This window comes from Gossypium hirsutum, chromosome A13 (genome assembly GCF_007990345.1).
Source record: "Gossypium hirsutum isolate 1008001.06 chromosome A13, Gossypium_hirsutum_v2.1, whole genome shotgun sequence".
In the NCBI taxonomy this organism is placed as follows: Eukaryota; Viridiplantae; Streptophyta; class Magnoliopsida; order Malvales; family Malvaceae; genus Gossypium; species Gossypium hirsutum.
The window spans coordinates 13,635,467-13,649,707 of record NC_053436.1 but is presented as its reverse complement, the minus strand read 5'-3'; the positions used below and the strand labels follow the sequence as shown (position 1 = coordinate 13,649,707).

Sequence of the window (14,241 nt, the reverse complement as noted above, 5' to 3'; positions counted from 1 at the left end):
TTGTCTCTTATTCGGGTTAAAAGGTATTAGAATTACCTTAAAATAGTTTATTGCAAAGAATTTTGAGATGAAACATAAAAAAAATCATTTATACGTTTTAATTCATGTATTTTCTTTAAAAATATGTATATTATTTATAAATTCTATAATTGAATTGGTGTAATGAGTTAATTGGATAAATTCAATTTAAAATTTTTTTAAAAAATAACTTCATAATTTCTTTTTAAATTAAATAGCTTAAACTATATTTTTAAAAGAAAATTTAAAATGCATGTGAGTGGTGAGTGGTTAAGTTGAGGAATTTAAAATCTTTTGGGTGCAAGTTTAATCCTTGATGCTGATTTTATGTATTTTTAAAGGTTAAATTATGTAATTATTCCCTATATTTTACTTTTAATCAATTTTAGACTATGAACTTTTCAAGTTGGTTAATATTAATTTTTATCCTTTTCAAATTTTGATATTTTAATTTTCACTTAATCGGTAACAGTTAAATTCATTAGGTTAAATTTTGTTATTAGTCTTATATTATGTGCAAAGTTATAGATTTAGTCCATATTTTTTAATTAAATCATTCTTAGTCCCTATACTTTTTGAAATTTGAAATTTAAGTATTGATACAAACGATAACTGCTAAATCTATTAACTCAACTTTTTTATAAATAGTATATGGAAATAACAAGCTGGTTTTGCATTACACAAGTGATAATATATATTTGTCGCATAACATTTTAAAAACAGTGAAATTTAATGAATTTAATGATTAATACTTCATCAGGTTTAAAATTTTAAAATTCATAAAATACAAAAATTAAAATTAAAATTAAACAAATTAAAATATAAAAATTAAATCCATAACAACATAATTTAAATTCTTTTAGATAACAATTTTCACCTATAATATAAATGTATATAATCAGTAATTCATATTTCTATCTACACTCAATAGCATAATACATTATAAAAAGGGAAAAAGAAATTCAGAAACACACAGAAAAAGGGTCATTAATCTTCAGATGAATGTTTGAACTTAAGAAACATGAAATCATAGCACACTTCCTAAAATAAATATGTCTCTTATGAATTCCCTAAACCCTTAAACCAAACATATTTAATCTTGAGGGTTTATATATATAACTAAACATTTGAATCTTGAAGGTTGGGCTGAGCAAGCTGAAGTTGATAGGAGAACTGTTGAGGAATGGTTGCAAGCTGAAGCACACTGCTTGGCTCTCCGTAGAAGGGGAATTCATCAAGAACTTGTTGATGATGCTCCACTGGCTTAGCTTCTAGCCCTCCATGTTGTTGATACTCGATTGCCGCTCGGTGTTCTTGAATCTGTGAGGTCAGAGGCGAAGGCAGGAAATTTTTTTTAGGGAGCCAAGATAAAAATATAAATGGTTGAACACCAAAGCCAAAAAATTGTATACTAGAAAGGTTTAAATTGGATTATTAGTTTGTTAAAGGGACTAAAAATGAAATTATATAATTTTATCAGAATGCTTTTATTTATTATACAAAGTTTAATCTAATTGTTACTTACCCAACGATACATGTTGTTGTTTTCTTCCTCTAGCATTCGTTCCTACAAACATGCAATAAACCCAGGATTGATATTAGCCTATCTGATAATTTAGTACATGCATCTGAGCGGTTTAATTATGTCACCAGTCCTTGTAGTCTTTGTATCTTTGAAATTTAGTTTCTCTGTTTGTTTGATTTAAAAATTAAAGTGTAATTAATAATTCTGATAATGAACTGTGACATTCTCATATTCAAAGGTTTGGTTTTAAAAATTGAATCCCAATTAATAGTACATATTCAAATTTAATAGAAATCAATTTAATAGTTTTATCAATTGGACTTGATTTTTAAACCAGACAAATAGGAGGACTAAATTATCAGAAGTAAAAGCAAAGAGACAAAATTTCAAAAGTTCTAAGAGTACAAGGACTGAGAGCATAATTAAACCTACACATATGGTGAAATTTTGAAGGGCTTTATAATTGGCATATCACCTTTCTACGTAGATTATCAAGCTGTTGCTGCAAGAGCTCATTCTGCCAAATTTTCAAGCCAATTTATATCTAGATCTCAAATTTTTAGAAGCGATTGTAAGAACCAAATGAATTAAACTTAGAATTTTCAAACGGTACCTTTCGCTCTCGGACCTTGTTGACGGAGCGTTCGAGTTCTTGTTCGAGTTGATCGAGCTCCTCGTAGGGTATAGAGCTCATGTCCTCACCGGTGTAGCGTCTCATGCTTAGTTGAAGACGACGGGTTTCTTTCCTCAACACTGCCAATTCATTGTACAAATGTTCCTACTTACACATACATATAAAATCAAAGGGTAAGACTTGAAAAGTTTCCAAGTAATGAATGTTAAATAATTGAGATTAAGTAGCATTTAGTCCTTGAATTTTGTAACATTATTATTTTAGTCCATGAACTATTTTTTTCACATTATAGTCCTGAAACTTGACAGCTTTTCTCAATTTAGTCTGATGGGCACAATTAAACGTAATCCAAATCTAGTGATCAAATTGAGAAAGATGATTAATTGAAAAGTTCCTAAATAATTAATCAATTTGTACCCCAAAAAAATAATTAATCAATGAATCTTACCCGATTGTCATGCTCAGGAATGCGAGTCCCAGTGACCTTCTGGTACCTTTCAATGATTTGCTCCATTCTGCATATAATATACATATATATATATAAACCATAAAAGAAAAGGGTAAGAGCTTGAATCTTTATAATATCATGTGAAACTGCAATTTCGGATAAAAAATAGATTTTTTTTTCATATAAAAGAGAGGCTCTTTCAGATTTAGTTTGGGAAGAGAGTTACAAATATTAAGGTTAGAATATATCAGAATAATACTTGTATCATAAACATATAGATATCTATAATTCACTCAAAACCATAGAAATGTATGCATTTGCATAGTACTTTTTGCCCAGGGACTTGAAACCCCCCATGATTATAACAGACATAAGACACTAGTCAACTGATTATGCAAATTAATTACATATATATAACCGATTAAATTTTAGCTAGATTGATACTGACAATATTGTAAGAAATCATGAGTTTGAATGCGCTGAAATATATTATTATCTTATTTATTTATTGGAAAAGGGCCATGAATAGCTCTAAACATTTTATCAAAAAGAACAAATATAATAACAAGATTAATATTAAAAAAAATTACATATATAATATTAGAAATCATTAGGAAATTTAATGAACCTAAAATCTTGACCATCCGTTACACACAACAAAAAATCAAAATTGACTTGGGAGTTATGACCATAGAAGAAACCCTAGGTAGCTATGTTATCAGAATTATTGGGACATGGAGGAGTAAAACCAGAACCAACCCAATCGTGGTCTATCAACAACAACCAAATTTTCACGCATTTTTAGGCCATATGTATGAATGATGAAATGAAGAAAAGAAAAAAGGGCGTGGGGGAGAGAGAAACCTATAAGGTTGAGTGCAATACTGGCACATCTTGCCGGTGCTAGAGAAGATGATGAGGCCAATTTGAGCATCGCAGAGAACGGAGAGCTCATGAGTCTTCTTCAAAAGCCCAGCTCGGCGCTTCGAAAAGGTGACTTGCCGTGTCGTTTGGTTCTCGATCCTCTTGATGGCTATCTTTCCACGTCCCATATTAAGCAAAAACACCACCTTCGAAAAAAAATTTCTTTGTGTGTCTATGAATCTTCTCTAGTTAAGGAAAAGACAAAATCAGGGAACTATGTTCTCTTTTAATTCACTTCCAAAAAACCCACACACACACACACACAAAAAAAAAAGGGAAAATGAAGAAGAAAGGAAAGGAGGTGAGGCTAATAAAGAAGTGAAATAAGGGACAAAGTGGACACAGAAAGAAATGTGATGATAAAATGGAAATTAAAAACTATCTGCAACCCTAAAATAACAAGTTTTATAGTTCATAAAAACAGGAAGGGAAGAAAGGAAGAAAAAGATGACTGTGAGTTTACCTATTCCTTTGCTTCTAAAAACTCCTCTTTGCTCCTTTTTTGGTCAAAGCGTATAGCAACGAGGAATTTATTCTATAACCCACCCACGTTCTCCAAATTATCCTCAAGCTATTTTTTTTTTATTTCAACTAAAATTATGTTAATTTTTAATAAGTATATTTATATCATAGTTTTCTTAACAATTTAATTATATAAATGTTTATAGGTTAATGATTTGTGTTATGCAGAGTTAAAAATTTTAGGATAGGAATGAATTTTAAATTTAGACTCAAAATGCAATTTTTATTATTTTATTACTTTAGAAATTATAATTTTTAGTGAAAATTAATCATAAATTTATCATTTTGGGTTGAGGTTTTTATCTACCCTTAATGCTCTCGCCTTGCGCATTTTGAAATTAAACCTGTCAATCTTTATCGAACCCAAATTGGACTCAACTTGATTAGAGCATAAAAAGTCAACAGTTTAAACCTGTCCAATGTAAATATGAATAAATTCGAATTTAATTTGAAATAACTCGAACAAGCAGCTCAAAATGATCCAAACTTAAAGTGACTAAAATTCGAAATGATTTTATTAGAAAAACACAAGCCTCAAATACAAATTATTCGAACCAAAAATCCAACCTAAACCCTAAATTCGACTCAACTGATTTCACCATAAAAAACCAACAACTCAAACTCGTTCAATTCGAATTCGAATCTACTTGAACTCAAAATTTACTATAACCTAAGTAGCTTAAACATGAAAGATCTAACCTCAAACTCAAATAATCCGAACTTGAAATAAATTCCAACATAAAAATCCTCAAATTCTCTGATTGAAATCAATGTTAGGGTTTAAAGGAGAGCAAGGGAGGGAGGGTTTCATTAGTTTTAATGGATAATCACCACATCCATTAACAAAGGCTTGAAAATCTTGGATTTTGGCCTGGCCAAGGAGGAGGAGTGGCATTATCAGCAATTCAATAGCAATAAGTATTCCTTTAATTGTCTTATGCGGAAACATAGGCAAAAGGGTGCTGTGACCCTTAACCACTCTTCTGATCTCTTCTGCCAAGCTACCTGAATTTTACCATTTCCAGTATTTCCTTTTTCTTTGCTACAATTTGCAAAACTCTGGCTATCTAGGAAAAGGAAAAGAATTATTTTCAAACCCCAAAAACCCTAATCACCCCCCTATTCGGAAACGACAAACTGTAACAATCCCATGACTAAGACCTATATGTATAGTTCATGCTATGGTCATTCAGCATCACCACCACCTTGAAAGAAAATTATTTGAGGTAAAAAATGTAAATGTGAAAATTGGTGATTCTTTTACGTCTAAACCTTGAGATGTAAAAGTATTTAAGTTACACCGGGTTTTGACTAAATTTAGAGTCGAGTCGAGTTGGACCCTTAAGCAATAAATAAAATCCTAACCAATCTTTGACATTGTTAGTATTACCATCAAATTTTATCATCAATACACTCATGCAATCATACCAGCTTAAGCAGTAAATTATCATGAACTCAGTGAATATATATGATAATATTGTTACATTTTGTCCAAATAGAGGGACTGAAAGCCTATTTTATTTTATTTTTTACAGCTAAAAATGGTAATACAGCAAGTATTCAACACATGAAATCTGATCAAAAGCCAGTGTGGTGAAAAACCAAACTTTTGCTTTTTCATATGGTAGGTGCTTTAAAGCAATGAGGCCTCTTTTTAATTTTACTTCCCACCAGATATTGATCTAGCACCAACTACATACACACAAGTCATTACTTTGGAGTTGATCAGAAAGCAATTTCTTTTTTTTTTCCTTTTTGGTAAAGATTTTTTCAAAAAAAAAAAACCACATCCTAATTTAGGGTGAAATGAGCTGGGTTTGATTTTTTTTTTTTAGAATTATAATTTGATTTGGTTCTCGATTTTTTTCATTGATTTTTTATTTTTTATTTAAGAATTTATTTTGAAAAAATGAATTTTGTTTAATTTTTTTAGATATTATTTTATTAAAGTTTCAAGTCTTTTATATAGTATTTTTATAATATATATTATATAAAAAATTAATTTATTTCCACTATTTTAAATATAAAATATTTTTACATAACAAAAAATAATTAAAAATTAAATAAAAAAATTAACTTCAATTTAAATAACCATAGTTTTTAAATATATATTTCTTAAACCATCCAAACATTTTAATTTGGATTCGATTTCTCAATTTTTCTTCCTCAATCTTATCCTAAATGAGGTTGAGTAATATACATGATCATATTCGAATTTTAAACATACTTAATTCCCTTTTTCTTCAAATAAAGTTTAATGAATCAATTTAATTAAGTTTGGATTAATTATATATATTATTATCACCATCAAAGAAATTTAACATAATTTAATTCTTTATTTTTTATAATATTATTAATTAATTTAAATAGTAATACAATCTCTCTATTAATTCATCATGTTATCATGTATTTTATTTTTTTGTGTGTTGAAAGAAGTGTTTTTAAGAAGAAAGTTTCAACTCAGCATTTTAACTGTTAATTAAATGAGTTAATTAATGATATTATAAAATTAAAGAGATCAAATTATTAAAATGTAGAGATTAAATATCAAATTTAAACATGGAATATTATCTTAAACCAACTTGTCAATTTGATTTTACTCTACTGAGATTAAAATAATTATCTTTTTAATGTAATAAAAAGAAATCAAAACCATAACTTAACCGAACCCTGTGTGTTGGCTTGATGGTCAAGGTGTTCATCGTCTCAAGTGCAATTTAGATTTGAGTTGCGCTAGTCGCGTTGCTATTAAAACTTTACCCTTCTTTTGTAATTCAACAACAAAAAAAAACCCATAATTTAACCCTAGTTAAAATATAGTTTACTTATTTCCAAAAATAAAATCCTGAGAATGCATGGACATGTATTTACCATGCATGTTTAATTTTTATTATGTTATAGTTTAATTAATCAAGCATTTGTGTGAGTCTAGTTTTAGAAACAAGCCCTAGACAGACCATACGCATTAGGTTTTCCAAAACTGGATGCTCTATGGCTATCCTTTTGGTCCCCCAAAGTTTGTCTACCATTTTCATCCCTACTCAACGTCACTGATTTAAATTGCCATTACACATCCCATCTCCATTTATCGTAATTCCAAACGTAATAAATGTTATCATGATTGATTACGATAAATATATATTAGGCCATTTTGATTATATTCTAAATATCAATTTCATTACTATTTTACTTAAAAAATATTAATTTGATTAATTCATACTTATATTCGATTCTAGGTTAATTTTAGAAAGTAAAAAATTTATACATATTCAATTGAAGATAATCTGATTCAGAAAATTTGATGGACAAACTCAAACCTCAAAATGGTTTAGATAAAAAATGACTTAAAATTTAGAATTAATTTGAACTCAAAGTGATTTAGATTTGAAATAACTCGAAAATTTTAAAATCTGAACTAACTTGACCTAAATTAAGTTGAATCAAAACTAATTTGACTCAAATCCGGAATGACTTAAACCTAAAATGACACTAATATTATCTAAACCCACAATTAATGGCCATATATAGAAATAAACAACCCAAAATTAATTCGATAGATAGATAATCCAAATCCTCAAATATTACAAAATCTTAACTAAACTTCTTTCTGACGATGAATCTTAACTCGATTAACCATGTTTAACATATATAAAATTGAAAAGCTTAAGCGCGTGACTACTCTCTCAAACTATGTTTCTCTCTACTCTCTAATGGGTTAAAATCGTAATCGGCTAAGAGAGTTGAAGCTGAAGCTGAAGCTGAAGTGGAAAGTGGGGGGGGGGGTCATTGTCTTCGTTTTAATGCATGTATACATATATAATTGAAATGTAATAGTGGTAAAAGAGCGAAGACCATATGAGTGAAGGTCAGCATTGGAGACTGAAGAAAAGAAACGAAAGGAGAAGATGGGGAGAGATGACCAGAAATGGGAAGGGCGATGGCAGAAGCGGTTTTAGGTCCACTATCTTTAGCACTTAGCAGCCCCTCATTTTAGGGGGTGCTCAGTTTCTCACATGCCCTTTTAGCCTTACCCATCAAACTGCTCCCAAGTTTCATCATGATTACTAATAGTGACATGCTTGAATTTATCTATTACGATATTTTATATTTACTTAAATTTAGTTTCGATTTGAAATATAAATTTTAAATTTTATGTTAATTTATTTATATTTGTCAATAGTTAACTCAAATGTTTTAATTTCATCTATATTATTATGTTTAGTTATTTTAATTATATTATTTTAATTTAATATTTATTAATTCAAATTTTTATTGAGTTAAATTTTAAACATGGACAGTTTAACATATCTTTTAATATTTATGTTATATTATTATATATTTAATTTAATTTAATTTAATTTACATAGTATATAGAAGGAATAAATCTTAAAATTATACATGAACTTAATTTAATGTGCAATCATATACATGAATGTTAATTTGGTGCAGTTATACATGTAAAACTTTAATTGTGATTCAAATGTATATTTGAAACTTTAATTTTGATTTAATCATACACATTTAAAGAAAGAAACATACCAATTGTGTTAATAATTTACAAGAATTGAATCATATCAAAATTTCATATATAAAATTACATAAAATCAAATTTCGTGTTTATAATTGTACATTAAACCATAGTTTAGGCATAGTTTTGAGATTTATCCCTATATAAAAATAAAATAAATAGAATAAAGTGTCGGCCTTGACTGTTAGAGCATAAACTTAGTCCATATTTCAAACAAGATTAATTTTTGTCTAAACCTATTTCTTGAGCCTCATACTTTTGTCTAGATCTTCTCATGTTTTGGATGAACTTTAGGAATTGGACGAGTAGTCCAACTCTTAAACAAGTCTAATGGATAATAAATTTTGAGGCTTAATTAAAATCTTTCTTAAACAAGTCTAATTGATAATAAATTTTGAGGCTTAATTAAAATCTTTGAGACTTAATGAGAAATTTTAAATATTTTTTAAATAAAAATTTAAAAAAGACTTGAATAAAAATTAAAAAATTTCTTAATAAAACCTTAAATCTATTCAAAGTTAATTTGATTGAATAAGTAAACAACATTAGTTCAGTCAATCTGAATTTAAAATGATTTAAATTTGTAATGACTTAATTCGAAAAATTCAAACCTCAAACCTAATCCAAACTTAAAACAATTCAAGCTCAAATTTAGTAGAGGCTAAAATTATGTCAAACTAAAATATCCAAAAATTTTGAAACTTGAATCGACTTAATCTATATTAAACTGATCTAAATTGAATTATCTTAATTTATTTTTTTTATTATAGAGAGAGGAGAGATATTGATATAAAACTAATTAATTTTACATATATATTTTTAAATTTTGTATATAATTGCTATTTTAACAAATGGATCATTACATTTCACAACACAATTGTAGTTATTAATATTATTTGAAACCTCGAAACAATTTCCAAATCATACCCGCCCCAAAGGCTTCTTCATTTTTATAAATATATAAATATTCATATAAAATTATTTTTTATATTTTATACCAATAAAATTGAGCTCGATGAAAATTAGAAAAATATAAACCCAAATTTAGATAATGCAGGCTAAGTTGATTGGACCAAGCGAACTTATAAACACCTCTCATAAAAAGTAATCTAACAATAACTAAATTTAAGAAGTTAGAAGTGTACTGAACCATATTTAAACCTAGATAAAACTATGACTACTTGTGCAATACAAAATAACATGTACATTTTCTCATATGGGAGAGCCAACAAGTATGTAATTAACTCTAGAAACAACGCTGAATGCAGTACGCCCAACAGCACTGTAATGAGCATGCATCTTTCCTTTCAGCTCTCTCCTTTGATTTCTCAATGATGCCAACTTGCCCTTGACTGATTCTATTTCCTCTTTCACTTTAGTATACTGGCTTACCAGTCTGAAATAGTCATCGTACGATGCTATCATGGTCCTAGCCTCTTCAATGAGAGGCTCCAAACAATGAACACTGAACCCTACTGCCCCTCCGTCTTCGATGGTCCGTACCATGCGTACTAGATCTCTTGAGATAGTGAGCTCCATGGTCTATCGGACAATGCCAAAGCATCGCCGAACAGCCTCAGCAAGGATGCGATCCACTCTGGACTTTGGATGATGCAGTTCTTCCAGAAAGGACCCTCGATGTTGTAGATGACTTCCAAGTATTGCTTGTGGTGTGCCGAGACCTTGAAACCATAGAAATCAACCGTGCTACAGTCTGTGTGATGCATGGTAGAAGTTGCTGGTGAACTGCATACATGTGCATGAACCGGAGAGGCAACATGCTCCTTTGAATAAGATGGAGCGATGATGTCTATGGGGTAAGGATCTTCCATGCCATTGTCAGCATCCGTCACAACTACCTCAATTTCAACGTCCTCCTCCATTGTGCCTCTGTCAGGCTCCCTAACAACTGCCTTGATATGGACTTCTGCTTCTTGATAGCAAGCAGCCTCATCTTCCTTGTCAATGTCAGGGTCTTCCATTGTGGGGTTAGAACAAGGGCCTAAAGAATTGTCCGTCATTGTCAGTATTGATGGCATCTACCTCAATTTCAGCTTCCTTCTCCATTGTGTCTTCATCAGGGTCACTAATGACTGCCTCAGACTGGACTTCTGTTTCTCCATTATGAGCAACCTCAGCTTCCTCATCAATGTAAGAATCGCCACCATGATCACACCAATCAGACTTTTCATCAGAAACAACCTTATATTCTTTACCTCTAGTGTCCCACTCTTCCGTATCAAATCCTTGCCCTCTAACTGGCTTCCTACAGGCAGATCCACTCTCAACACCATGCTTGCATGCAGCATTTGAACCAAAAGTACCCTCAGGTCTGGACAAAGTAGGGTTTAATTTAATGCTGAGAAACAAATAAAAGCCTTTAATTCAAACTCATAAAATTAGCTCCATATTTAGATGTGGGACAAAACAAGGCTTAACATGATGAGCATTGCTAGATCAAATTTCGGAAAAGCTCATCTAATACAAACTCAAAAACAATATGGAATCATACAGTGTTTCCACAAATATCATGGTAGCTATAAAACCACAGAACTCAGTAATATATATTCTTTTGTCCTTGAATACTTCTTCTAAACAAGAAACTCAATTACTCAATAAATTCAACGATATTCCTCTCAATCTTGAGATCATGGTATGAAATTGTATTGGATCACTATTTAAAGAAGTTTGTCAAAAAGATGAAAACGAGCTGTGTTTTATTCCTGAAATGAGCATCTATTTATACACATAAATTATCAATAAAACTCCTGGATAAGACGAGTTAATTTACATAATTTTAAATTTTAAAATTAAAAAAGAAATCTTTATGCCACAAGACTTGGTCAGCCAATACTATTAACTAGCATAAACAGAAAACTTTTTACATCAATCGATCCTTCTCTGAACACTTTCAGTCAACAGAACAATAGAGGAAAGAAACTTTTGCCATGCAGAAACCAAGGCACAATACTAATATTTAGATTACAATTTTCAGGTTTTAGCAATTTAGATAGACTTAAATGCAAAATTGGCCCTCAAACTATATTGATACTTAAACTATTAATTTAGTCTCATTTATCCTCAAAACATTATAGTAGCCAATAAAAATATGACAGGCATGCTCTTATTGGACATCATACACTTTCTGAGTAAAATGAGACGAAATTAATAATTTAAGGAAAAGCAATATAGTTTGGAGACAAATTTTGTAGTTAAGCCATATAAATTTTATGTTACAGATGAGTTCATCAAATCATATGCATGTTGTTTGCAATCATTATCGCTGCATAAAAGCAAGGGAATCTAACTGTAATGCACCCTCAGGAATTCCCACTAGCATAGCTTTCAAAATGATTCAAATAATCAATTGAGAAGAGTCACCAAGTTCTCCTTGCATCTCTATTTTCCACTTCTTCTTGTAATTATCCAATTAAATACTACACCAAGACAACCTACAGAATTGCTATTCAAACATCTAACAATTAATTAACACACTGTGTCTACTAAGACTTAACGGATGTATGATAACATTACTCTGACAACAACCTAGAAAGAAATCCCAAACACATCCCCAGCATAAAGACATGATTATTTGGATATGCATTTTACGGCACAAGCAGTAAGAAGAATAGAATCTACAAAACAAAATAACCGAAGGCCCAAAAAACAGCAGCACATCACGAGGGTTTTGCAGAAAAAAGAAGTTATTGCAGCTTTAATAAAGTAGCAATATACTAGAGAATTCACAAGGAATATGCATTTGAAGTAACTCACCATGCAGTTGGATCCAAACAATTCACTGCCCAACACATTGCTTGTAGAGCCATGCTCCTCACCTGTTTCAGATAGCATTTACAGACAAACAACATAAAAAAGAATAAAGCACTCAGGCGTAATAACATGCTATAAGTTTTATATATACATAAGCAGAAACAGTATATTCAACAGTGCATCAATCTCAAAACTCAACCAACATACCAGAAGTTAATTAGTAATTAACCATCCACATACCTTCAGTTTGTCCACTTTAGCGCTATGGCCTTGGGGAAGTACACGATATTCTTCCGTCAAACGAATACATTCACCAATACTTTCAGGTGAAACAAAATTAAGTGCAACGTTTACGCAAGACTGTTCAAAAATGACAAAATAGAATCAGAAAAATATAAGCAGCCTAACCATATTGACCGTTCACCATAAGAAATCAAATCTATGCATGGCAATACTGTTGAGAATCTTTGATTATTTGATAGCATTGAATAGTATAGCTTTAGAGAATACAGCTGATTTTTAGGGATTTTATTTAGAGATATTCTTTCAATCGTTCATGTATATATACCTGTACATATTTTTAAGAAATACATACTTTTGAGTCAGATTTTCCTCAATACATTAGAGTATTTCTCTCTAATTTTATCATGGTATCAGTTTTTTATTCGATTTTTTGAGATTTTTTTCGGATTTTAAATTTTATTCCAAAAAAACCCTAGAAACACAAAATTGATACTTTCCACCCTAGCCTTATCTTTTCTCTCACCGCCCCTACCATTGGAGTCGACATCCACTCCCTGGCGAAACCCAAAAATCCAATGACCAAAAGACTTGCACTTGGGCCTCACACGCTGTCACAAGCTTTTACATCTTTGTTTCACGCACCGCGCATGGCCTTCACCTACTGCCGCCATGTTTTTTCCGGCACCGTCACTGTGCTCTCTGCTCCCTTTAGGTCATTCTCCTCTAAGTGGTGCCATTTTTTGGCTAAGTTTTTGTTGGTATCTCTTTTGTGTTTTTTTGGGTGTTTTTTTCCCTAATTTTCCAAGCAGTTTTTTTGGGTATTAGTTGTTTTTTTTTCCAGCATTATGTCTAAGGACGAAAGTTCGTGATTCTAACCGATAATCCCTCGTTGCAAATTAGTCTTGTGATGCTTGACGGAATTTAGGTCAAGGTCCTACTTGTTTATCAAGGCTCATGGCTTGCAAAGATACATCACCGGTACAACGTCGAAACCTAAACTCACTAATTCAACATTTAGTCAGTGGGATTCAACGAACTCTCTTATTATAGCATGACTTATCAACTCTATGCAACCCAATATTTCTAAAACCTATTTGTTGCTTGATATTGCAGAAAAAATTTGGAATGTTGCTGGTCTCACTTATTCTCGTGTTGGGAATGATGCTCAAATTTTTTAGATTCGTAATAAGGTCTATGGTACAAAACAGAGGAGCTAACGATTTCTCAATATTTTTTTAAACTAAGTGGGTTGTGGTAAGAACTTGATTATTATCAAGATTTTCAGGCGTCTTGTAGCAATGATGTCAAAAAATTTCAAAATATGGTGGAAAAGGAGCGCGCTTTTTATTTCTTGGCTAGGTTGAATACTGAGTATGATTAGATTCGAGTTCAAGTTCTTGGCAAAACTTCGTTCCTTTCTCTCCATGAGGCATACTCTTATGTACAACAGGAGGAGACTCGTCGTGTTATTATGCTCTATAATCCATCTCTTGAGAAAGTTGATCTCATTGCCAACCAAGATGGTCCATCGGGTGGTAAGTCTGACAAGGATCACTTGACATATGACTATTATGGTAAGCCTCGGCACACTGAAGATTCATGTTAGAAGTTGCATAGTCTCTTCACTC

General features: G+C 30.9%; 1 protein-coding gene across 7 annotated transcripts; it reads right to left on the bottom strand.

The window, feature by feature from the left end:
• Positions 1–979: 979 nt before the first annotated feature.
• LOC107894052 (protein TRANSPARENT TESTA 16-like) lies at positions 980–4,144 on the bottom strand. 7 transcript variants are annotated; one of them, XM_016819253.2, is made up of 7 exons: positions 4,013–4,143; positions 3,490–3,729; positions 2,626–2,692; positions 2,157–2,321; positions 2,019–2,060; positions 1,544–1,585; positions 980–1,338 (listed from the first exon to the last, which is right to left on the bottom strand). In XM_016819253.2, the coding sequence occupies exons 2-7, from the start codon at positions 3,675–3,677 to the stop codon at positions 1,138–1,140; spliced, it is 705 nt and encodes a 234-aa protein (XP_016674742.1). In that variant the 5' UTR covers positions 3,678–3,729; positions 4,013–4,143; the 3' UTR covers positions 980–1,137. The 7 variants fall into 7 exon arrangements, with proteins under 7 accessions (XP_016674742.1, XP_016674743.1, XP_016674744.1 ...); XM_016819254.2 differs by having other exon boundaries at positions 3,490–3,734; positions 4,013–4,128; XM_016819255.2 differs by having other exon boundaries at positions 3,490–3,695; positions 4,013–4,102.
• Positions 4,145–14,241: the final 10,097 nt, after the last annotated feature.

Bases quoted from the DNA above. Each gene is read 5' to 3' on its own strand.
- LOC107894052 (XM_016819253.2), bottom strand. From the start codon at position 3,677: ATGGGACGTGGAAAGATAGCCATCAAGAGGATCGAGAACCAAACGACA. The intron at 1,586-2,018 runs GTGATATGCCAA...GCATGTTTGTAG, and splicing joins TTGATAATCTACGTAGAAAG to GAACGAATGCTAGAGGAAGA. The intron at 1,339-1,543 runs GTAAGTAACAAT...CTGACCTCACAG, and splicing joins ACAACAACATGTATCGTTGG to ATTCAAGAACACCGAGCGGC.